We start from the raw sequence: 24,893 nt of genomic DNA, 5'->3' as shown, positions 1-24,893 counted from the left end.
CCATGTAACTGGGACTACAGGCGCATGCCATGACGCCCAGCTAATTTTTGTAATTTTAGTAGAGATGGGGTCTTACCATATTGGCCAGGCTGGTCTCGAGCTCCTGACCTCAAGTGATCCACCCACTTCAGCCTCCCAAAGTGCTGAGATTATAGGTGTGGGCCACTGTGCCCAGCCCCACATAACTCTTTTAAATCAATGTTGTTAAAAGGCAGTGTTGTCATATTTTCCATAGGTTGTTTTTTTTTTCCTGTCCCCGATCAGCCCTTTAAAGAGCTTTCATGTGTTATCTCAATTAGTGCTACACTGTATTTGAGAGAAAGCTGAAAAGTAAATAATAAAGACATGAGATTTACTATTAAATATTCAATAGTTGAAGGGTATGCTCAAGATAAAAAAAATCTGTTTTCTGATTAATGGTTTATTTATTGATACCATTCTATTTTAACAAAAATCATATTTCAAATTACAGGGTATACAAGTCAATACTGTTTTGAAGTTAAAAATTATTTGCTTTGAGAGTGTATGTGTGTATGTATATACGAGATAAATGATTATAACACGTGTGTGTTAGTGATAATATGTGGTCCTTGGTTATTAGTTATATACTGTGTACCTGTGAGATGCAAGGTAAGTAGGTCACAGATTCTCAAATTTATGACACACTTAGATTTTTTGGGGAAGTTACATGGAAGGAACTAGGGAGTTTCATGATTAGATAAGATGTTCGGGTGGGATCTCCACCAGACAGCACTCTAAATCATCAGCATTGTGAGCAGTGATACAATTTGGGAAAGTGAGTATAGGTTTAAATTCTGGCCACAGACAACCTCTCCTACACAATTCACTGAACCTCCTCTGGAAGGAGGTTTCCATGTCCTGCAGAGGCTAACTGAGCACCAATCATGCCTCCACTAACCGACTTGGCTGCTTCCTCTAGCGCTTAATACTTCACTGTTCCCTTTCTTCATGGGAGATAGTGTGGTAATTGATAATCACAATACAAACTCTGAAACAAGTAAATGGACAATAAAACTCATATTTGCCTAAAATAAGTTTTGAAAAGGATCTTGGTGGCTATCTTGTTAGATCGTAGAAAGCTGAGGCTTATTGGGAAAGCCCTTTTCCTTCAGGAAAAGGAACTTTTGTATGGTTGGGAAAAGGTTGGTCACTGGCTGATCTATAAAGTCCTTTTCATTGTAAGATTATAAGATTTTTGGTAAACTGTATATTTTTTAAAAACAGTTCAGAATATCCGCAAGTGTTTTACCACGTGCTTCTTATTGTTGGAGAAGCTGAGCAAACATCCTGTCATAAAAAGACAAGGATGTTGCATCATCCCTGGTCCCTGTAGTGAGTGTCCTGAAGATAATAAGTAAGAGGTCACCAGGGGCTAGCCAACATAGAGTAGCCAGGAAGGAACCAGCACTTTCTCTGAGACAATGGTCTGACTGCCCTCCTGCCCATAACAACATCAATTAAAAAATTATTAAAACCTAGTTCCACAGTATTATTAGGCACTGTGGAAGAATCAGGGAAATAAACTGTGGCTCTTGCCCTCCAGGAGCTGACAATCTGGTTGGAGAGATGGGATAAACACACAAGAACTGGTTAACCATTTAGTGTTCACCCATGTGGTACTGAACCAAGTGAAATAGGAGTTTTAAGATAACTTGTGTGTCCAGACGGTTTATTTAAGAGTCAGGACTTGAACTAAGCTGGATTGAGTGAGAATGAATAGGGAGAAGAAAGCATTTCTGTGGGCTGTTGGGGACAAGATAAGAAAGGAGTCAACTCAGATAAATCAGAGCATATCACATGTACACTGGAGAGGAGGCAGGCACTGAATTGTGGCAGGATGGAGAAGAGCTGACTTGAATGAAGCAAAGGGGAACAAAAAGAAATAAAATGGTCAGCCTGAGCGGGCAAGATAGAATCACACGGCTTCCAAAGCCAGAAAGGAGGCTCTGAAAGCCACACACTGGTGCTCTCCAGTGGTGATACCCAACAACAATCAGCATGAATCTCTCAGACACATTGTGTGTGAGGCCTGTAGGCGGATTCAAATACAGAGGTTGATGGCCACAGCAGCTTGGTGAGGTCCAGCTCAATTTCAAACTGCTTGGCTCCCCAGCGTGCTCACAGGCTTAGGACTTGCTGACATGTGCCTCAGATACTCTCTGGAGGCTGCAGTGCGTGGAAGCCTAGGGCTGCTCTTCCAGACAGCTGTTGTGTGTGGGATGTGGTTGTGTGAGCATCTGTGTAGACATGGGTATTACTAAAATCATGGCCTTAAGCATGATGAAATTCAATTGGTGGGCAGTAGAAGAACAAAGACAATCATAGCCTCTAACAATTCTTAACGTTTGGATTCTTAAAATCAACTTTCTAACTTTAGTTACAATTTCAGAGTAATGTTTTAAATGTTCTAGTCAAATTAACAAGCCTTTGTATTATATACGATCCTCCTTTGGAATGATCTTGGTATAATTAAAATAGAACATTTTTAACACAGAATACTTATTGGGGAAGTGGTCTCTTATGCAGTCTTCTTTCGTTGAGGACGTTGAGATTTTCTAACTTTCAGAACTTTCTTTTTTTGATGTTTTTTCCCATTCTTTTGCTTTTTCTTTTGACTGACCTGTGAGAAGGGAAAAAAGGGCAATGTTTCTGAATCTTACTATTTTAACCTCCTTATATTTGGACTCTCCTGATCATAGTCTTTCTTTACCCTCAAAACCACATTAAAGTTGCTTCACTCTCAGAGGGGCTCCTTTACATTCTCTCTACTTTGCTCACTTCGAGGAGGCAATAGCCTTCTAACTGGCTGTCTTTTGTCTATTCTTCTGACTTATTACCTTCTCCTGGCAACCGTGCTTACCACTCTCCTGCCCCAGCTACAACCCTCTGAAGTTGGCACTATTTCCATGTTTTACATAGGAAGAGGCTGAGGCTTGGACAGGGTGACTTTCCCAAAACTGGACAGCTAGTATGTGGCAGAACCACCAGTCTGTGAGACTCCAGAACCCAATCTCCCACCCATATATTCTGTGGCTCTCTTCAAATCCAACTCCTTAGTGTGCCATGCAGGATTCCTCCTGCTTTATCCTGATCTACTTTTCTGCCTCAGTCCCTTCACTCTCTTCACACAAACTCCAGCCACATTAATGGAGGGAGGCTCCCTGAACACAGCAAGTTCTCTCATGATTCTACTCTTCTTACCTTCCTGGCAAATTACTTATCCTTCAACACCCAAATCAAGTATCACCTGACATGAGAAATCTTCCTTAACACTTTCTCCTGCCCCATTCCCCCAGCAAAGTTAAGTACTCCCTCCTTTATGTCTTCAAGATTCTTGTGCATACTTTTATACTTCTCACATTGTACCATAATTATTAGCATATGTGCTACAATAGGAAGGGATTATACCTTATTATCTTTGTATCCTCTGTGTCTACTATTAAATTCTTTACATATTTATTGTATTAAATAAGGACAAGCTCTGTACCCCCAAGGAACACACATTCCTCCGGTGGAAGACAGAGAGGAGATACTATATGTAGGAACCTAATTTTGTCCTAGGAACAAAATAGAAGCACCATAATATGAATGAAACATCTGTTCTTAAAAGTTATGTATTCTTATAGTGTTAATGAAAAAGCAGATTCCTTGTCTTCTAAAGTTAATTTCTAAAAGAAAGAAAACTTTGATCCTCCTTTTCACCAACCTGTTTTTCCCACTTTTTAATCAATTCCTTCACATCTGCTGAATCTGGGTTTAGACATGTTTGATCTCCATTCTTCAGCGTAGCACTGCCAAATAAATAGCAATGAGAGAGTTTTTTCTCATTAATAATTTAAATGCTTTTTCTCAGAAATAATGAAAATCAGTATGAATTTTGCTGAATTTTCTAATGAAACTGCTTAACATTATTTCCTAGGACAAGAAGAGTCACTGGTTGAATTTTTTTTGAGATGGAGTCTCGCTCGTCGCGAGGCTGGAGAACAGTGGTACCATCTTGGCTTACTGCAACCTCCACCTCCTGGATTCAAGTGATTCTCCTGCCTTAGCCTCCCAAATAGCTGGGACTACAGGCGCATACCACCACGCCCAGCTAATGTTTGTATTTTTAGTAGAGACGGGGTTTTACCACGTTGGCCAGGATGGTCTCGATCTCTTGACCTCGTGATCTGCCTGCCTCAGCCTCCCAAAGTGCTGGGATTACAGGTGTGAGCCACTGCGCCCGGCCCTGATTGAATTTTAAAAATTACTTACAGTAGACTGTCTGGAAATAATTTAAATATTTCTTTAATTTTTCTGTATAGTCTGAGAATAAGAGTAGTCAAGGATGATTTATAAAGACAAAATATGCACACATCCTTTAACCTAGCAATTCTAATCTCTAGAAAGGAAAGAATTACAGACACAATACTGCCACAATAAGTTTTATCTCAGCAGTAATAATTTGGAAATAATCTATATTTCCAACAACAATCCTGGTCATATAAATTATGGTTTATCCATATGATGAAATACAGTTTGGCCATTAAAAATGACATTAGGTAAAAATGACATTATTAGAGATTTACTGACATGAGAAAATGTTCATGATATAGTGTTAATGAAACAGTGGATTACGAAACAGTGTATAGTGTATGATTTAATTTTTGTGTTTATGTATTGTGTATGTAAATACATATCTATGTTATGTACACATGAAGCAAGTAAGGGAGATTTAGAAAACTGTATACTAAGGGGTTAACAGTATTTGTCACTCAAGGGTAGAATTATGAGTGATTTTTATTTTCTTCTATTGTGTTATCTGCATTAAACATTTTGTGCAATAAACATGTGTTACTTTGGTAATATGTCATTCTTGGGGCCTAATCTACCAGAAATTCCTTGTATTTTTAAGGAGAAGAAAAGAAAGCAGTTGCTCAAATTTATGGAGGGGCTAACTATCTGATTTTTAAGTGTTTCTATGGGCAAGCACTCCAAGGGTAAAACTCATGCTAAATTTAATGTTCTTGCCAATATGGTGCATGCATGTTAGCTGGGTTGTTACTTACATGATTTCAGTTTTCTCGCAGGAAAGGTTTGGGGCAAATTGTTTAAGGTCTTTCAAGGATTGTAGGTGGATAGTCCCTTGGTTGGTGTTGATACAGGAACAGCGACCCTTCCTCATTACTGGGGTTCCTGAGGGAAAGAAAAAGATAGAACACATCAGTATAGGCCAGTGTTTCAGTTTAGGTGATCTCTCAAAATGATACATTTGAGTGAGTCATGATTATTGCTATCATTTACCGAGTGCCTAAAAATCATCACCACAAACCTTTGAAGGAGGTATCATCTCTATTTTATACATAAGGAAACTAAGGTTCAGAAAGATTAAGAACAAAGTCATACAGCTTTTAGGGAGCAGGGGCAGGGTTTTAGCCCAGATCTCTTTGAGTCCAAAGGCATTGCTCTTAACTACCACACCATTATGTCCTTGGGAGAAAAAGAGACTTTCACAATATTTAATAAATGCCTACCACAAGACAAACAGATAACTAATTCATGTATGCTATGCTGATCACAGTTTCTTAAGCAACTCCTAAACCATTTATTATTTATTATCTGACCTTAGGGAATGGAACTGGTGTTGGTGTTGAATAGAAAGCACTCCTTTGTAACCAATCACCACTTCCATCCTCATCCTGTCTCCTCCCCACTGCCTTGCTTTTCAATAGTGTTTAAAATTTTTGGAAACCCCTTAAAATACATTATCTTAATTCTTAAATTCATATATTTACTTGGTACTTATTGTATTATATGCCGTACATTGTGTAGCAGTCAGAAAAGGTATAACTACAAAGTTCTATTTTACAGATGATGAGGAAACTGAGGTCTAGAAAGATTAAGTAATTTGTTCAAGGTAACAAAGACAGTTAGTAAATAGATTAGGGACAACCTCTCTGATTATTGGTTGGATCCTTAATTGGTTAGCCACAGATGTACTTATCAAAAAACAATATCAGGGAGAAGAAAATAATTTAGGAGATAGAGTTTCATCTCACTATTACCCAGTTCAATGAACATTTATTGAACACTTACTAGGAATTCATACACCTAGACTACAAAGACTTGTGTTTGACTTGGCAGACCTAAGTTATGGACTTTGGATAACTGATCATGTCACTGAGAAGCTTTTATGGGTGACCAAATATTACTCTTCAATGCAGGCAGAACATTCACCTTTATCTGGCTAAGATTCTTTTACAGTGAATCACTTCTCTTACTTTGCAACCTAACTCAGAACCCCTTACCTTGCACTCCAATCAGAACCAGGAAGATGATGCCCAAGAGGAAAAGAACACCACTTTTCTTCATAGTGATAGAATGCAGTTCCAAGTCACTCCTGTATTGGATTTTGAGCCTGAGAAATTCTTTAGAGAACACATTTTGGGAATCATATTTATTTAGGAAATTCATTTCTCTCCTAAACTCTGATTGGCTAGCATCTTTAGCTGAGCTAACTAAATTAACCACAAACTTGATTGTGCTGGGGGAAACCCTAGTCTCAGATCCAAGGGAATTTCTGCATGTTTTTATTTTCATTTCACATAAATGGGTGGTTTATAGTAAGGGATGTGAAACTAGCAACACTGATAGCCTTTAGCACATTCACAGCTGCTCACCTGTGTGAAGAATAGATTATATAATGAATATACTAATGTTATACAACAAGGGTTGGCAATGTCGTTTCCAGATGGGAAATATTAAAGTCCAGATAAGTAATATGCTTTCCCTTACTATTTATGGCATGTCCTTCTGCATAATAGATGGCTACACTGACATTTTCTTATATTGCCCACCTAACAACTTAAAACACCTGAATTTCCTCTGGGACCAGATCATTTTCTACTAGTGGTAAGCTCATTTTGTGTCATTCCTGCTACTGTTTATTATTTTTTAAATTATTAGATTGGTTAGCATAAGGGGTCAGTTGCATGTAAGAGACCCAAATTGACAGTGGCTAAGAAATGCAATGAAAATGAAGACAAATAGCTAGGACCTAATTAACTAAAGAGCTTTTGCACTTAGTTAATTAGCAAAAGGAACAGTCAGCAGAGTAAACAGACAACCCACAGAGTGGGAGAAAATATTCACAATCTATATACCTGATAAAGGACTAATATCCAGAATCTACAATGAACTCAAACAAATCAGTAAGAAAAATACAAACAACCCCATTAAAAAGTGGGCTAAGGACATCAAAATACAATTCTTGAAAGAAGATACACGAATGGCCAACAAACATATGAAAAAATGCTCATCACTAATGATCAGGGAAATGCAAATCAAAACCACAGTATGTTACCACTTTACTCCTGCAAGAATGGCCATAACCAAAAAATCAAAAAACAGCAGATGTTGGTGTGGATGTGGTGATCAGAGAACACTTCTACACTGCTGGTGGGAATGTAAACTAGCATAGCCTCTATGGAAAACAGTGTGGAGATTCCTTAAAGAACTAAAAGTAGAACTACCATTTGATCCAGCAATCCCACTCCTGGGTATCTACCCAGAAGATAAGAAGTCATTATTTGAAAAATATACTTGCACATGCAGGTTTATAGCAGCACAATTCACAACTGCAATATCATGGAACCAATCCAAATGCCCAACAATCAATGAGTGAATAAAGAAACTGTAGTATATATATACACAATAGACTACTACTCAGCCATAAAAAGGAATGAATTAACGGCATTTGCAGTGACTTGGATGAGATTGGAGACTATTATTCTAAGTGAAGTAACTCAGGAATGGAAAACCAAACATCATATGTTCTCATTGATATATGGGAGCTAAGTTATGAGGACACAAAAGCATAAGAATGATACAATGGAGTTTGAGGACTTGTGGAGAAGAGTGAGAGAGGGGTGAGGGATAAAATATTACAAATAGGGTGCAGTGTATACTGCTTGGGTGATGGGTGCACCAAAATCTCACAAATTACCACCAAAGAACTTATTCATGTACCCAAATACCGCCTGTACCCCAATAACTTATGGGAAAATAAAAAAATAAACAACAACAACAACAACAGAACAGTGGTTAAGATAGAAGCTTATTTCTCCCTGAGAGACATAGGTGGATTAGCACTTGGATGGTGGCTCTTTCCCATGAGGTCTTCCAGGCTCCTCCTTTCTTGCGTTGTCACCATCTCTAGATTGCTGCCCTCACGCAATGGCCAAAGGTGGCTTGTCACCATGTCCAATTTCCAAGTATAGGATGGTAAGAAGGCAGAAAAAGGGCATGTCCCTCCTTTGTAGACATCCTAGAAGTTGTACCCATCATTTTCTATCACCTTCTATGGGGGCAGGCCTTAATTACATGGCTACACCTAGCTGTAGGGGAAGTTAAGAAATGGGATCTTTATTTTGGTTGACTAAAGACTGGAGATTTCATTATTGTAAAACAATGTTTCTTAACTTTTTTTCATTATGGACTTGACACTGCATGCACGTGTGCGTGCATGCACACACACACACACACACTCCACCTTGCTCTGAGAAAAAATAAATTAAAATGAACTGAAAACTAAATTTAATTTCTTCCTAAAGAGAGAAATCAAATGGTAAGAAATAAGATTTTGTTGGGTAGGGTTGAACTTTGGTAGGCCACTAGTCATTGTAATATCTAAGATTTTTTAGCTCTCCGAGAACCTATTTTTGTCCCCCTTGGGAGCAATTTACCCCTCCTCTCATTGACAATGCATACTGTAGAATTGGAGGAAAATGGATATTAGCATTTTATGTCACATGGTGCACATTTTTTGACCGGCTTCTATACAGATTATTAATACTTAAATGGAATTACAGAATTCTTTTTGAAGAAAACATGTGCTGACCATTGATACAGCTTATCCATTTGCTCATGCTTAATTTTGGTATTGACTGTGGCAATGCATAGAGTGGAGATAGGTTCACGTTCCTGCTTTACTACTTAATGACTGTGTGCAAAATACTTAATTTTTGTGAGCCTCATCTCCCTCATTTAAAAAAATTATTAGACCTCATGGAGTGTTAAGATTAATGTCAAGGACGGATTGTCGACTGCAAAGCATCACAGGACTTGTGGCTGTTCTTTCCAGCAAAGAAAGGAGGATGGAAATTTCGTAGGATAAAAACTAAGGCCCAGCACTGTCGGTGCTACCCACCTTTCCAGCCTCTTCTTGCACAGCTCTCTGCTCCCATCATTTTGTCTTCTCTCAGTTTTCTTTTCTTTTCTCCTTCTCCTTCCCCTCCCGTCCCCTCCCCTCTTCTTTTCTTTTATTTTCTTCTCTTTTTCCCTTTCTTTTCTCTTCTTTCTGAGACGGAGTTTTGGTCTTTTTGCCCAGGCTGAAGTGCAATGGTGCAGTCTCAGCTCACTGCAACCTTCATCTCCCAGGTTCAAGCGATTCTCCTGCCTCAGCCTCCCAGGTAACTGGGATTATAGGCACCCGCCACCATGCCGGGCTAATTTCTGTATTTTTAGTAGAGATGGGGTTTCACCATGTTGCCTAGGCTGGTCTCGAACTCCTGACCTCAGGTGATCTGCCCGCCTAGGCTTCCCAAAGTGCTGCAATTGCAGGCGTGAGCCACTGCACCTGGCCCTTCTCTCAGTTTTCAAAGGGGACAATGGTCCTTCCCATGGCACTGTTTTTGCTCATGCCATTCTTCTGCCTAGAGAGACTGTGCATGCTCCTCATTCCTGCTCTCCTGCATACCAGTTATTTACCATAGTTACCCAGGCCAGCATCATTTCCCTGGGAAGACTTCCCTGAACCCCAGGGGGGGATCTCACGGCACACTTACAGAGACCTCGCTGAGCCCGTGTCCGCGGCAACGCTACGTTTCCTTGCGACCCTATGGTTAACATTTCCTTCCGCCAATAGGCAAGGAAGGCCTGCGAGGGTCCCCGTCTGAGCATGGTGCTGAACACGGTGCCTGGCACCCAGTAAGCGCACACGCACGAGGGAAGGAGCTGGGAGCTGGCACGGCAGGTCTGGAAGTTGGACAGGGTCTGCAAAGCGCTGCCTGGCTCCGGGGGCCTCACACGCAGTGACCTCAGCCGGGTCCGAGGTGCATGTACTGCGCATGCTCAGCCAACCGGTCTTCCAGAACCTTCTTCCGTGAGGAGGTTGTACCCGGAGCTCTCAACGCTTGCTGGTGCTGCTCCTGGTGCCACTGGGTACCTTTGCTGCCAGTGCTGATCCAGCTGGAGGCGAAGAGAAGCACTTTGGGGGCGAAAGGTAGTGGTTGTGCCTTCGGGATCCCTCCTGTCTGTCCCCTGAGCGGCCCGCAGCCTCCTCAGCCGAGATGGCCTGGCCGTGCTTTTGGGGGTGGGTGGGAAGGTTCTCAGGGGCGGTGGCCATGAGCAGAGAGGCCTATTTTGCAGGTTTCACACGAGGCTTGGGTGAGGCCAGCAGGTAACGACGGCCCCAGAAGGGCCAGGGCACTGGGCTTAGGGGTAACCCTGGGCTTCAGTGACTGGGACAAAGGCCCTTCGGATAAGAGAAAGGCGGTGTGGGGGTCAGTTAGGAGTCACTGAGGCCAGATCTTATTTATTACCCAAAAAGCGGCCAATTTTCTGAGGTAGCAAGCGGAATGGGAAGGCTTCTCTCGCTTGACCCGCTTCGTGTTGAAACTGTTCTGCCATGGTAGGGTAGGGCCCCTCCGAGCAGGCTGGGACTGCTGCTCTCAGCTCAGGCCTGTCCAGACACTAGTTTCCTGGGCTCCGTTTAGGAACTTGTCATGCAAAGTCTAAGAGCAACCACGTTCTCTGAGTAAGCAGGCAGCAGGAAGGAGAAAATCCCATTGATCATTGCATTTATGGCTAGACAAGGCTTTTAGGAGAAACAGAAACCTGGTGAGAGGATATTGCAGGCCTTTCTCACAGCCCTGGGAATGGAGCCAAGGATGATCTAGAGTTGAAATCAGCAGTTACCAATTCCTTTTTGGACAAGAATTTTAACTTCCTGTGCCTTGAAAAATTCCAGTTCTGTGTCCGTAGGGGATCCAAATGCTGATGTGACCCCAAAGAACTTTACCAAGCGGAATTCTTAGTTTTCACCGGTGTAGCCCAGCCTCCCCCTTGAATCTTTTTGGTTGTGGAATCGGGGTGTTCTGTTTAATTATCCAGCGTGACTGACTGTCGCGGGGACGATAAGAGCCTTCGTTTTTTACGTGTGAGAGGAGAAGTTTCTCTCATAAAGAAACCTCCAGGCCTGTTTGAGTTTCCCTCAGTGTGGACTTCCCCTCCTCTCGGCAGCTGCTAGTACTAAACTGACTAGAAAGGGATTTCTTTCTTGAAAGTCTTCTGCCCCAAGAGAACATTTCATTTTTCTTTTTCCCTCTCCTCTCCCCACGCAGGGAGTCATTTCTTCTTTCCTAAATACAACATGGTAGGTTACATGCAGGCAAATCCTAGCTGTGGAAGGTTTTACATCCTGTCTGCATCTAAATCACTAAGAGAAAGGATCAAGTTCTTTCTTTGCTAATCTTATTATCTAACTTCTTGGTTTATATTTCTCATGTAAAACTTAAGGACTGGGTTAGGTCTTTGAATAAACAGTTTTGAGAGAGCATGTTAAGGACATCATGTAAAGGACAAGTTTCCCAAAATGTTGACGATAACATTTTTGCTTGGTGACTTTAGGCAAGTCAGCTTGTAGTCTGATGATATGTAACAACAGCCATTAAAAAGCTGCTGACTAACCTGAAGAGAAATTATTCTGAAAAGAAAATATGTTTATACTTAAAATATCCACATTTATTTAAAATGGCACTTTAAAATTGCCTATGTAAGTAATTTTACAAGAAAAAAATCCACATTCTTAAAAATCTTCATTTACTGTTTATCATTCACTTCATTCACCAAACTTTTATTCTTATGGTTCTAGACTCTGAGGACACATACATGAACAATGATTTCCTCAAGGAGCTCACAATTCAGTGGGGGAAAACAGCATGTACATTAACACTTACTATAGAAGAAGTGGATAAAGGATTGTACAGAATAATTGGAGGTACAGAGAAGTGCACAACCCTGGCTGATGGGGTTAGGTCTGAAAGGGAGACACAGCTAGGTCAGACACAGCTGTCTGAGTTAGGTCTGAAAGGGAGAATTGGCTGGAATTTGTTACAAGAAGAAGGTGGGGGAATATTCTAAGCAAGAGGCGGGAGAAGGTATGCCAAATTTGAGAAGCTGCAAGTACTTTAGCAAGGGTGGAGGGTAGAATGAATAATGAAGTGGTGAGAAATTGGTCTAGAAATGTGACAGGAACAACATGATGAAGTGCCTTGTGAATTTCTATGTGGGGAGGCGACACTGCAGAATTTTAACTAAGGGAATGACATGAGATTTATACACACACACACACACCCCTGTGTATACATCTGCCCCTTGACCCCAATCTTTAATCTTGTTTTACATGAACATTTCCTTGTGTCTACGTAGTTTATGTATTTGTAAAATGTTCTCATATTTCTAGCCTCTTCATTCTCAGTTCTGTGTATTTGAGTTGTTTCCAATAATGTCTCAGTAATACAACAGTGCTCTTACTGTTTTAAAAAAGATTTTACTCTCTTGGGATATTTCCCATCTTTGGAACTATAGGGACAAGGGTTAAAAATGTTTCTGTATCTTCTGTAACATTTTGACAGATCGCTTGCCAGAAAGATTGGGCTATCAGTTTGTAGATGTATCTGTTTCACAATCCTCTTGTCATTTTATTTACTTTTATTCATTTAGCATGTGAAAATTGGCACTAGAGACTAGTGTTAATTCCCTTTTCTTTACAAATTGATATTTTACTTTGTATTGGTGTAATGTCTTCATTTCCTACCTTTTCAAGACCACTCGTCAAGTAGAGTCAGAGTATTGACCTTGTAAGTATCTGTCAATTCTTTACATATTTTGATTAGGAAGCTCCAATGCATTTTTAGTGAAAATATTTGCTTTTTCCATTTTGTTAAATTAATTTCTTTCATAATTAAAAAAAAGAAAACACAAGTTAGGGGCTGAATTGTGTTCCCCCACCAAATGCTTATGTTGAAAACCTAACTGCCAGTACCTCAGAAGTTGACTGTATTTAGAGATAGGGTTTTCACAGATGTAATTAAGTTAAGGTGAGGTCCCTGAGGAAGCACAGTCTTTGGACTTACTAGACCAAGATATTAAATCAGCTGTCTTAAATATACTCAAAGAGCTAAAGGAAATCATGTACAAAAAACAAAAGGAAACCAGACAAAATGAGAATGTCAATAAAGGGATAGAAATTATAAAAAAGGAACCAAATAGAAATGATGGAGCGGAAAAGTGCAAAACTGAAGTGAAAAAATTTAATCGATGGGTTCAGCAGTAGTTCTGAGTCAGCAGAAAAAAGAATCTGCAAATCTGAAGATAGGATAATTGAAATTTTCAAGGCTGAGAAGTAGAAAGAAAAAATAATGAAGAAAAGTGAACAGAGCCTAAGAGACCTGTGAGACATCATCAAGTGGACTAATACATGCATAATATGAATTTCAGAAGGAGAATAGAGAGAAAGGGACAGAAGACTATTCACAGAAATAATTACTGAAAACTTCCGAAATCCAATGAAATATATGAATATACATGAATCCAAGAAGCTCAGTGAACTCCAAGCAAGTTAAACTCAAAAATATCCACACTGAGACATAATCGTCAGGCTGTCAAACCTTAAGAGACAAAGAAAGAAGCTTGAAAGCAGCAAGTGAAGTGATTCATCATATACATCCAAGGGATCCTAGGTAACATTAACAGCTGATTTCTTATCAGAAACCAAGGAGGCAAGAGGGCAGTGAAACAACATGTTTAAAGTGCTGAAAGAAAAAAAAAATCTGTCAGTGAAGAATTCTATATCTGGCAAAACCACCCTTCAAGAATGAAAAAGAAATGAAGACATAAATAGACAGAAGCTAGGGGGAGTTTTTTACTAATAGACTTGCTCTCCACAACATATTGAAGGCAGTCTTGCAGGCTGAAATGAAAGGATTCTAACTGAAAGCCATATGAAGGAATAATACTGGTAAAGATAACTATGTAGATAATATAAAAACCAGTATTATTGCACTTTTGGTTTGTAGCTCCTCATTTTTCCTACGTGAATTAAAAAATGCATAAAACAATAATTATAAATATGTATTAATGGGCACACAGTGCTGTAATCTGTGACAATAATAATTGTCAAAGGGGAGGAATGCAGATGTATAGGAGCAGAGTGTGTTTGTTTACTGTTGAAACTAAGGTGGTATTTAAACTAGGATGTTACAAGTTTAGGATGTAATCCCCAAAGTAACCGGTAAGAGAATAACTAAAAATATACAGAAAAGGAAAGAAGGGACTCAAAACAGTACACTCTAAAAATTCAGCTACATACCAAAAAAAGCAGTAATGGAGAAATTGAGGAACAGAAAAATAAGACTCTTAAAAAATTCAGTAGCTGAAAGTCAAAGTAAAACCTTCCTTATCAGTAATTACTTTTCATGTAAATGTGTTAAGCTCTGGCCTAGTGAGCTTATATGTATACAAGGTTTGATTTGCTTTGGTTTGTTGAGACAGGGCCTTACTCTGTTGCCTAGACTTGAGTGCAATGGCATGATCATGGCTCACTACAGCCTCAACCTGGCTCAAACAATCCTCCGACCTCAGCCTCTCGAGTAGCTGGGACCATAGGCATGCGCCACCATGCCCAGCTAATTTTTGTATTTTTTTGTAGAGATGGGTTTTTGCCATGTTGGTCAGTCTAGTCTTGAACTCCTGGGCTCAAGCGATCCTCTGGCCTTGGGACTATAGGCACAAGCCTGGCCTGGGATTATAGGCACAATGCCTGGCCTAGGTTTGTTAGTATTTTATTGAGGATTTTTGCATCAATATTCATGAGAGATATTGGCCTGTTGTTTTCTTTTTTGATGTGTCTTTGATTTTGGTATCAGGGTTAATACTGGCCTTATAGAATGAGTTTGGAAAGTCTTTATTTCTCCTTCATGTCTAAAGGTTATTTTCACTGGATATACTATTCTAGGTTAAATGCTTTTTCTTCAGCACTTTAAATATGTTATGCCATTCTATCCTGGCCTGTAAGGTCTCCAGTGAAAAGTTTGCTGCCAGACATATTTCCAGATATTTGAAGATACTTGAGTGTTGCTGTCTAAGCCATATTTGCATTAGGCATACCCAAAGCTCAGTAATACTGTAATTCTTGCAGACTCAAAGAGATACATACCTCCTTGGTGGTCTTAGATAAGATTTGGAAGAATTCTCTGGATTACCAGGCCGACTCTTGTTCTCTTCCCTTAGTTTCTCCTAAACAAATGAAGTCTCTCTCTCTGTGCTGAGCTGCTTGGGGCTGGGGTTGGGGTGACACTAAGCACCCCTGTGGCTACCACCACTGGCACTGTGTTGGGTCAGACCTGAAGCCAGCACAGCACTGGGTCTCACCCAAGGCATGTCACTGTAACCGCTGCCTGGCTACCATCTGTGTTTGCTCAAGGCCCTGCAGCTCTACCATCAGCATTTGGAAAAGTCAGCCAGGCTTATATCCTTCCCTGTAAGCAGCAAGTTTTCCCAGGCACAGAGATGCTGTCTGGGAGCCAGGGACTGGAGTCGAAAAAACTTAGGTATCTACTATTCTTCTGTGGCTAAGCTGACACTCAAACTATGAGACAAAGTCTTTCCCATTCCTCCCCTTTCCAGAGGCAGAGGAGCCTTTTATTCATGCCCGTCACCACAAGCCCATGGGATGTACTGCCAGGCTACCTACCACCAATGTTCACTTAAGGCCCAAGGGCTCTTCAGTCTGCTTATGGTGAATGCTGCCCAGCCTGGGACTCACCTTTCAGGGCGGTAGCCTTCCCTCTGGCCCAGGGCAGGTCCAGAAATGCCATCTAAGCCAAGGCTGGAATTGGGGACCCAAGAGTCCACTTGGTGCTCTACCCCACTGTGGCTGAGCTGGTACCTATCTTCAAGAAAAAGTCCCCTTTACTTTTCCTTCTACTTTTCTCAAGCAGAAGGAATCTCTCACTATAACCACCATAGTTGGGAATGTGCTGGGTCTCACCTAAAGCCAGTGTGTCTGAGTCTCACCCAAGGCCCACTGTGTACTACCTGGGTATTGCTGCTGGTTATTCAGGGCCCAAGGGCTCTTCAGTCAGCAGATGATGAATCCTACCAGCACTGGGTCCTTTCCTTCAAGGCAGCAGGTTCCCTTCTGGCCCAGGACATGTCTAGAAATGTCATCCAGGATCTAGGGCCTTAATTAGGGGCCTCATGACTCTGCCCAGCACCCTGTCCTACTGTGGCTGAACTGGTATCCAAGTTGCAAGACAAAGTCCTCTTTACTCTTCCCTCTCCTCAAGCAGAAGGAAGGAGTCACTTTTATTGCTGTGAGCTGTGTTGCCTGGGATTGGCAAGGGTGGTGCAAGCACTCTCTTTGCTGCCCTGGTTGGTGTCTCACTAGATCATGTTCCCCCAACTAGGTTGTGCACCCCCGAAGTCCACCGGCTTTTCAGCACGGCACTAGGACTGCCTAGGAGTTGCAATCCTTGTGGCCTAGGCTGCCTTTCAGATTTATTTAGGACCCCAGAGCACTTTAGCCAGCGGAGGCAAGACTTGCCAAAACTCAACTTCTTACCACTAGGATGGGTGATTCCCCTTTGCCTAGGGCTGGTCTAAATGCTCCCTCCATGGGCATCAACTGAGTTCAGCCTAATTTTGCTTTCCACTCTGACAGAGCAGCACTGGGTTCTCCCAAGCACACAGATTATCTTTCTGTGCCACATGGCCACTGCCAGGGGAAGGGAGAGGGGTGGCATTGACAATTCAAGACCATCTTTCCTACCTGGTTTTAACTTCATATCACTGAAAGAGGTACTGATTAGTTCAGCCACTGTGAGAAGCAGCTTGGAGATTTCTCAAAGAACTTCAAATAGAACTACCATTCAACCCAGCAATCCCATAACTGGGTATATGCCGAAAGAAATGTAAATCATTCTACCATAAAGACACGTGCACACCTATGTCATCACAGCCCTATTCACAATAGCAAAGACATGGAACCAACCTAGATGCCCATCAACGGTGGACTTCATAAAGAAAATGTGGTACATATACACTATGGAATACTAAAAAAGAACAAAATCATGTCCTTTGCAGCAGTACAGATGAAGCTGGAGGCCATCACTCTAAACGAATTAACACATGAACAGAAAACCAAATACTGCATGTTCTCACTTATAAGTGGGAACTAAACATTGAGTACCCATGGACACAAAGAAGGGAACAATAGATACTGGGACCTACTTGACAGTGGGGGTTGGGAGGAAGATGAAGATCCAAAAACGACCTATCTGGTACTATGCTTATTACCTGGGTGATTAAATAATCTATACACAACACACAATTTACCCATGTAACAAACCTGCATGTGTACTCCCTGAACCTAAAATAAAAGTTGGAAAGAAGAAAAATTCAAGAAGTATTAAATACAAAGTAGCATGCCATGAAAAGTCTCCCTGTGCTACAAATGGAATGCCAAGTTTACTGTGTTTTACATTGCCACATAAAAGTGAATCTGAACAAAGCAAATGGAGAACATATGCCAGAGCTGAGCATGGTGGCTCATGCCTATAACCCCAGCATTCTGGGAGGCCGAGGTGGGTAGATCGCCTGAGCTCGGAAGTTTGAGACGAGCCTGGTCAACCTGGTGAAGCCTCATATTTGTATTATCTACCAAAAATACCCAAAAAAATTTAGCAGGTGTGGTGGCACACGCCTGTGGTCCTAGCTACTTGGGAGGCTGAGGTGGGAGGATTGCTTGAGCCTGGGAGGTGGAGGTTGCAGTGAGCCGAGATCACGCCATTTGCACTCCAGCCTGGGTGACAGAGTGAGACCCCATCTCAAGGAAAAAGAAAAAAAAGAACATATTCCAGAAAGGAAGTAATCCAATGAAGTCATGGGGAAAAAAAATGGCCCCACCAAAAGATGAAAAATATAAAAAAGATTAGAACTAAGTGTGTTTTTGGAATACTCCGGAAAGGAGTAAAAAAGAAAAGTAGAATATTTACAGGGAATAAAAGCAGTACTATTCTGCTGATGGCTCGTATTGGCTAAGGAGAGCTAATGGTTAGATTTTCATGAATTATGTGAGTTTTTAAATACAGTCATTATTAAAAATTAAACTATGTACTTGCAATTGAATGAACTATGTTAAAATTATACTACAACAGATTTTATTGTTTCTGGGAAGATGATCAGTGTACTGTACATTGAAGCTCATTAAATAAAAAAAATTCAATCTGATAAAAAAGCAATTCTTGGCCGGGCACGGTGGCTTACGCCTGTAGTCCTAGCACTTTGGGAAGCTGAGACGGGTGGATTACGAGGTCAGGAGATGGAGACCACCCTGGACAACACGGTGAAATCCTATCTCCACTAAAAATGCAAAAATTAGCTGAGTATAGTGGTGTGTGCCTGTAGTCCCAGCTACTCAGGAGGCTGCAGCAGGAGAACCACTTGAACCCAGGAGGCGGAGGTTGCAGTGAGTTGAGATCGTGCCACTGCACTCCAGCCTGGGCGATAGAGCAAGACCCCGTCTCAAAAAAGAAAAAAAAATATCTGCAAGAGTATCTGTGGTATATACAGATATATGCTAAACTGTTTTCCAGAGTAGTCATAGCTATTTTTTCTTTCATCAGCAGTGGAAGCGCATTCCTCATTGCCTTGCATCCTTGGTAATGGTTGCTATTATCTAACTTTAAACGTTTTGCCAGTTTAGTGGTGTGAAATGTTATTTCATGATGGTGAATGTACATTTCCTTGATTACAAATGAGGTTGAACATCTTTGCATGTTAGGGGCTTATGCTTTTGTGAAATTCTAAATTCTTACTCACTTCTGTTTCTTTCTTTCTTTTTTTTTTTTTCTTTTAGAGATGAGGTCTCACTCTGTTGCCCAAGCTGGAGTGCAGTGGTGCAGTCATAGCTCACTGTAACCCCAGACCCCTGGGCTCAGGTGATCCTCCTGCCTCAGCCTCCTGAGTAGCTTAAAAGAAAATTTGGTAGAGACCGGGTCTCACTGTGTTGCCAGGCTGGTCTGAAACTCCTGAGCTCAAGCAATCCTCCTGCCTTGGCCTCCCAAAGTGCTGAGATTACAGGCATGAGCCACCGCACCCAGCCTTATCTTTTCCTTTTGATCTATGGAGATTCTTTGCATGTTCTAGATGCTAATAATTTGCCAACTAAATGTATTGTGAAGATCTTCTTAGTAAGTAATTGGATGTGGGAGGGGAGGAAGAAGTAGTATAGAATTACTCCTAGGTTTCTAGTTTGGGAAACTGATTGGATGATGGTGCAATTAAACTAGGACATAAAATAGAGGGGAGAAACAGATCTCAGGGAGAGGAGAATTAATTCGGAGTTTAAAGTTCCTATGGGATATTCAAGTGGAGACGTCTTAGAGAAATTTGGCTATTGGACTGGATGTGGTGGCTTGCACCTGTAATGCCAGCTTCTCTGGAGGCTGAGGTCAGAGGATTACTTGAGCCCAGGAGTTTGAGGCTGCACTGAGCTGTGATTGCACCACTGCACTCAGAGGAAGACCCTGTGTCTAAAACATAAGAGATTGAAAAAAAAAAATCTGACTATAGGGGTTTGGAGATTAGGCCAAGCTCTGTTATGCTACATTAGTTCTGTAGGATCTTATATGATGGGCCTTTCAGGAGATTACAGTTGGAAGGAGAGAGAGTGGTAATTCTCTAACTCATTTGTCTTCTGCCCATCCCGCGTTTTCTCCAGGCCATGGATTCTCCAATCTAAATTTCTTAGGAAATAAATATCCCAACCAAGTGACACACAAGACACTTCATCTTAGTTAATAATTACTTTATTAACTTTTGGTCTTTCAACATTTAGATGGTCTTTCTCAATATTTCCAGGAAAGTACCTCATTTTATTTTGAAAACCATTCAGCACATTTATCTTACATAATATGCAGAGCATATATCTATCTGTATTTTTTAAATTTTCCTGTTACTCGATACATAGTACATAATTACATAAGTTATTCCATGTACACTGAAAACAATATAGGAAATATATACATCTAAGACTTCTACTTTGTACAGTCTTTCATTAAATAAGAAAATTTACACATACATTTTCAGATATTTCTACCTTTCTGTATGTATTTGGAAGTGTATGTAGGTAGCCAATGAAAGAATATGGGCCCCTTGGGAGGATGGCAGTGGAAGTCCATGAAGTAAAGGGCATTTTTTAAAAGCAGATTGTATTATCATTTTGATTGCCTTTTAGTTATTTGAGATTCTGAGAATTCTGATAAACCCCAAAGCAGAAAGATTCCTTAGCACCCTTGGAAGATGGGAAAGGTGAGGGAAATACCGGAAGCAGGGTTAGGACTTGGCACATCCACTAAGAACATAGCACCTCAGTAGAGCTTACATTATAGTGCCAGGGTAGAGTTATTACTGAGTAGCTTAGGATGATGAACATTGACCTTCCTACAGGAGTAGTAGCAGCTGATTTGGTGACCATGATTGGTCACCTTTTAGTGGAACTGCAAACTAAGAACAATTAGGGCTTGACATATACTCCATGTAGGGAAGTGATGGGAGAGGCAGCCTCTGTGTGGTCCATCCTTGGCAGCACTTTGTTTCCCTCTGGTTTTAGGGAGATCTTTTAGACCTGTAAGAAGAGAAAGGGGACATAAAAGTATGATATTCAGACTCTGACTTCAGACTGGGTTTTGCTTGGAACATATTGAATTCATAGATAACCCAAAGATCCTCAGGTAAAGGATGTGATGAGCTTTCCTGCTGCTATGCATTCATTATGGATTACAGGGGCTGCTTTTTTTTAAAGCCATGAAAGACTTGGGGAAAATGTGTCAGTTTTGCTTAGATAGTTATAGCTGTACTTTAAGGTTGACAGGTAATCAGGGTAACTTCTGATACTTACCACACAAGATGGTGCCTCAGCATTTAAATAAATGGAGGTAGGAGAGGGCATGGTGGTAACATACTTTTAAACCAGTGATTGCAAAGCAAACCACAATGCAAGTGTTTCTGACTCCCAAGATTGCCATTTCCTAAGAGCAATTCTGCAAGCAAAAGCAAACCTACCTTTCCTTGCTAACTGCTTTCAGTAAATTCTTGATGGCCTTAGATTCTGGATTCAGACACCTCTTCTCACCCTTCTTTTCATTGTAGCACTGTAGAAATAAATAGGGATGAAAATATTTAAAAGAGTGTTGGGTCAATAAAACAGATGGCATACACAGTTCTGAAGTCCGACATTTAAGTTTCACTCTGCATGTTTTGTTTGCTGTACATTAGTTTTAGAATCATCATAAACCCTTTACTGATCTTTTGTTATTATCATTACATATTTAATACAGTATATAATTACAACCAGGGAAGTGGTAATCAGATGGGATTTCACTCACATGATCTCAACATGTGGACAAAATTGACTTGGAGGAATAATTTCAAGTTTTCTAAAGACCTTGGATTAACAGGTTGATTACTAATGCTGATGCAGGTACAGCGTACAGTTCTAGAGAGAGGTATTCCTGTAGGAAAAGAGAAAGGAACAGCAGAGAAGGTTAGCACAGGGTTCATGTTAGACATTTAATGTAGACTGTTGGTATTTAGCAGAACCTATATCCCCATATCAGCAAACAGTCACTTAATCTGAGGAGGAATGAATCGTATCATAACACAACTGTAAATGATTAAATAGTTGATTATCTGGAAGAAAAGAATTGCAGCTTATTGATTATAAAGTCAAACCCTTAAACACCGTTCATGTGATTCATTGAGCTTAGTTAGGTAAGGAAGTATGTGTGTCTCATCTCTCCGCATTCCCTCACATTTTCTCTCTCTATCCTTCCTCTTCCCCATCTCTTCTGTCCTCCTTCCCTTTTCCTTCTCTTTCTCTTATTCTATTTGTTTCTCTCACTTCAATTCATATAAGTTTTATGATCTGAGGGAATCTCTATTTATTTCCCTCTTATTTATAAGCATGCAGTGAAACTTTTACAAATACATTATTTCTATACTTTTAGAATTTATACCTATTCCTATTTCTCATTTTACAAATTTAGTATCCTTTGATGTTCCTTACCTTGAATGCCACTTAGAGTCAGAAAGACAAGGCAGCAAATCAGAATGGTAGTTTGATTCATGGTGCTGAGACTGGAGGTTCCTCTGCTGCAGGCTCAGAATATGTCTAAGCAGTTGAGGAATGTCTCAGAAAACGTGAGGCGAGTGTGCCGTATTTATCTGCAAAGGCATTTTCCCTCCCTAATTCTGATTGGATAACATTACAGTTGACTTAGCAAAATCTGCTGGCTGTTCCTGGGGAAGTCCCATGTTGCAAAATCGAAGGTATTATGTTTGTTCATTGTAGCCTACAAGTTATGGAATTTCCCTCTGCCCCTCTTTTTTTGGTAATAGTGAATTAGGTTTCACTTTCCAAAACATGAACTGTTTCTTGAAAAAAAGAACTTCATTGCATATAGAAAAAAACAAAGGTTGCAATCCATTCTAACTATGCTTTTTCTCAACACTTAAACTTTTATAGTTAATTTCAGAGGCTATTTTAAAAAATATCCCCAGTAATAGAAATTTTTCATCCTTTATAGGTAAACCTAATTTTTTGGTAACAGCAAGTTGTGCCTGATTATTAGAACAGTGATTTACTTGGACAGTGCTCCTTGATCAAATACTATAAAGTAATAGGATTGGCTTGCTTAGGCAAGGTCAAAGATATGGAACTGGCAAGTTTTAAATAATTCAATAAATGCTTTGTTCGTTCATAACACCATTAGATTAAGTAAATAGCCTCCAACATAACTATTTTGAGGGAAATCACTGCTCATTTGAGTATCTGATTTCTGGTGTGTTAAAACAAGTTTCATGTTTTACAGCAGTCCCTGAATGAAAACATCATAAGATGGTATCTAGAATGGTGGGAGAAAAGGATTCATAGCTATCTTAGGGTTATTGTAAAAAATAAAGGGTGCTTTTTGAGGAAATGAATTTAAAAGCGGGGGCATGCATAGAGACAGACCTTGGGAAAGCAGCTTGAGACAGGAGGGAAACAGGTTGATTTAAGATGAGGTTCAGCTCCAAGAGACTGTTAAATGCAAAGCAAAAGAAAAAAAAAGTGTCAGCCATTGAGCTAGTAACAATGATAACTGAAATTGGCACAATTTTAACTGGATGATGAATTGTGGCAAAACTTAATTTCTTAGCATTCAGTAGTACTTGGCTGATTATTCATAGTAGCTAGTAGTAGAAAGCACATGATACTCATATAATGGAACACATGGTGAACCTGAAAGTGGAAATTTAACAGAATCCATGGATATAGTGGTCCTTGGTTGTGTTCTTTGTGAATGATTAGTAACAGGGAATCCAAGATGAAATACTGTTTCAAAAGCAGGCACCACCCTGCAATGAGAGATCTGAGGCAAGTGATATTTAGAACCTAGGAAAATATATGGGAGTTCTTTTCATTGTCAGCTGGGCTGCAACAATGCAGGGATTGGTCAGAGAATGGAAAAGCTTCCATCCTAGGATGAGGCTACTGTACCTGGTAGATACTGTCTCAGAACCTGGTATCAGGGGCCAAGAATAAAGCCTATATCTGCAAACTGGGCACACATAAGACTTGGATCCTCAAATGCAGGAACTCCATCATTGGAACAGAGAGTGAGTTGCTTGGGGCAAATGGAGTTTGCTAGAGAGCTGAATCCCATGTTAATCTCTTCTAGGGACTGGAATAGAGCTAAGCTTTCAAGCAAACAAGTCAGCAGAATTAGCTGTGGGAAGCTGGAAAGACAAAAGAGAGAGAGGTGAGGTAGAGACTGACAGAACCCAAAAGACTTTCACCTAGCAGAGAGGCGTTCCTTCTGATGGGGGAAAGGCTTATGAGAAATAGTGACATGGAGGGATCCTTCCATATCTATTTATGCAGAACAAACATTTGACTGTGAATAGAATGCCAACAAATTTCAGAGAAATGTCTGACATCATGAATGGAAGAGGCCCGGAAAAGTTCAAGATTAACCAATCAAAACAAGAGATGCTGATGGTTTTATTTTAGTTAGTATCTAAGTTGTCAGCTAAGATGTCTCTATATAGAAGACAATGTAAAAAGGAGATACTTGATAAATGGACTAAAAATCTGTTATTAGGAATAAAATATTTGATTTTTACTAAACATTGTATTACATTAACTGTGTGCCAGACATTGTTTGAACTGCTTTATGAATATTGACCATATTGACTGATTTTATCCTTATAATAACTTCTACCGCTGACCCAGCCACTCTTCTATTTTTTTGTTGTTGTTTATTTATTTATTTGTTTGTTTATTTATTTATTTATTTATTTTTGAGACGGAGTCTTGCTCTGTCGCCCGGGCTGGAGTGCAGTGGCCGGATCTCAGCTCACTGCAAGCTCTGCCTCCCGGGTTTACGCCATTCTCCTGCCTCAGCCTCCCGAGTAAGCTGGGACTACAGGCGCCCGCCACCTTGCCCGGCTAGCTTTTTGTATTTTTTAGTAGAGACGGGGTTTCACCGTGTTAGCCAGGATGGTCTCGATCTTCTGACCTCGTGATCCGCCCGTCTCGGCCTCCCAAAGTGCTGGGATTACAGGCTTGAGCCACCGCGCCCGGCCTATTTATTTTTTTTTATACTTTAAGTTCTAGGGTACATGTGCATAACGTGCAGGTTTGTTACATATGTATACTTGTGCCATGTTGGTGTGCTGCACCCATCAACTCGTCAGCACCCATCAATTCATCATTTATATCATGTATA

General features: G+C 40.5%; 2 protein-coding genes across 10 annotated transcripts in view; one reads left to right on the top strand and one right to left on the bottom strand.

Annotated features, from left to right (window-relative positions):
• Positions 1-286: 286 nt before the first annotated feature.
• On the bottom strand, positions 287-9,889 carry CXCL9 (C-X-C motif chemokine ligand 9). Of its 2 annotated transcripts, none has more exons than XM_017876579.1 (4): positions 6,309-6,440; positions 5,070-5,196; positions 3,728-3,812; positions 287-2,641 (listed from the first exon to the last, which is right to left on the bottom strand). In XM_017876579.1, exons 1-4 carry the CDS (start codon positions 6,370-6,372, stop codon positions 2,540-2,542), a joined length of 378 nt encoding a protein of 125 aa, XP_017732068.1. In that variant the 5' UTR covers positions 6,373-6,440; the 3' UTR covers positions 287-2,539. The 2 variants fall into 2 exon arrangements, with proteins under 2 accessions (XP_017732068.1, XP_017732070.1); XM_017876581.1 differs by lacking the exon at positions 6,309-6,440 and adding an exon at positions 9,846-9,889 and having other exon boundaries at positions 404-2,641.
• Positions 9,890-10,141: 252 nt separating this feature from the next.
• The window catches only part of ART3 (ADP-ribosyltransferase 3 (inactive)), a 106,485-nt gene continuing 91,733 nt past the window's right edge, over positions 10,142-24,893 (top strand). For 6 of the 8 annotated variants that reach the window (XM_017876575.1, XM_017876570.1, XM_017876574.1 and 3 more), the window contains exon 1: positions 10,142-10,282. The gene's annotated coding sequence lies outside the window, so the exon portion shown is untranslated. The remainder of the gene's footprint in view (positions 10,283-24,893) is intronic. The other 2 variants (XM_017876568.1, XM_017876569.1) reach the window with 1 other exon arrangement.

Source organism: Rhinopithecus bieti, unplaced genomic scaffold (assembly GCF_001698545.2).
Source record: "Rhinopithecus bieti isolate Rb0 unplaced genomic scaffold, ASM169854v2 scaffold_8675, whole genome shotgun sequence".
Taxonomy (NCBI): domain Eukaryota; kingdom Metazoa; phylum Chordata; class Mammalia; order Primates; family Cercopithecidae; genus Rhinopithecus; species Rhinopithecus bieti.
Note: the sequence above shows the minus strand (reverse complement) of the source record. Positions and strands in the feature narration are given on the sequence as shown.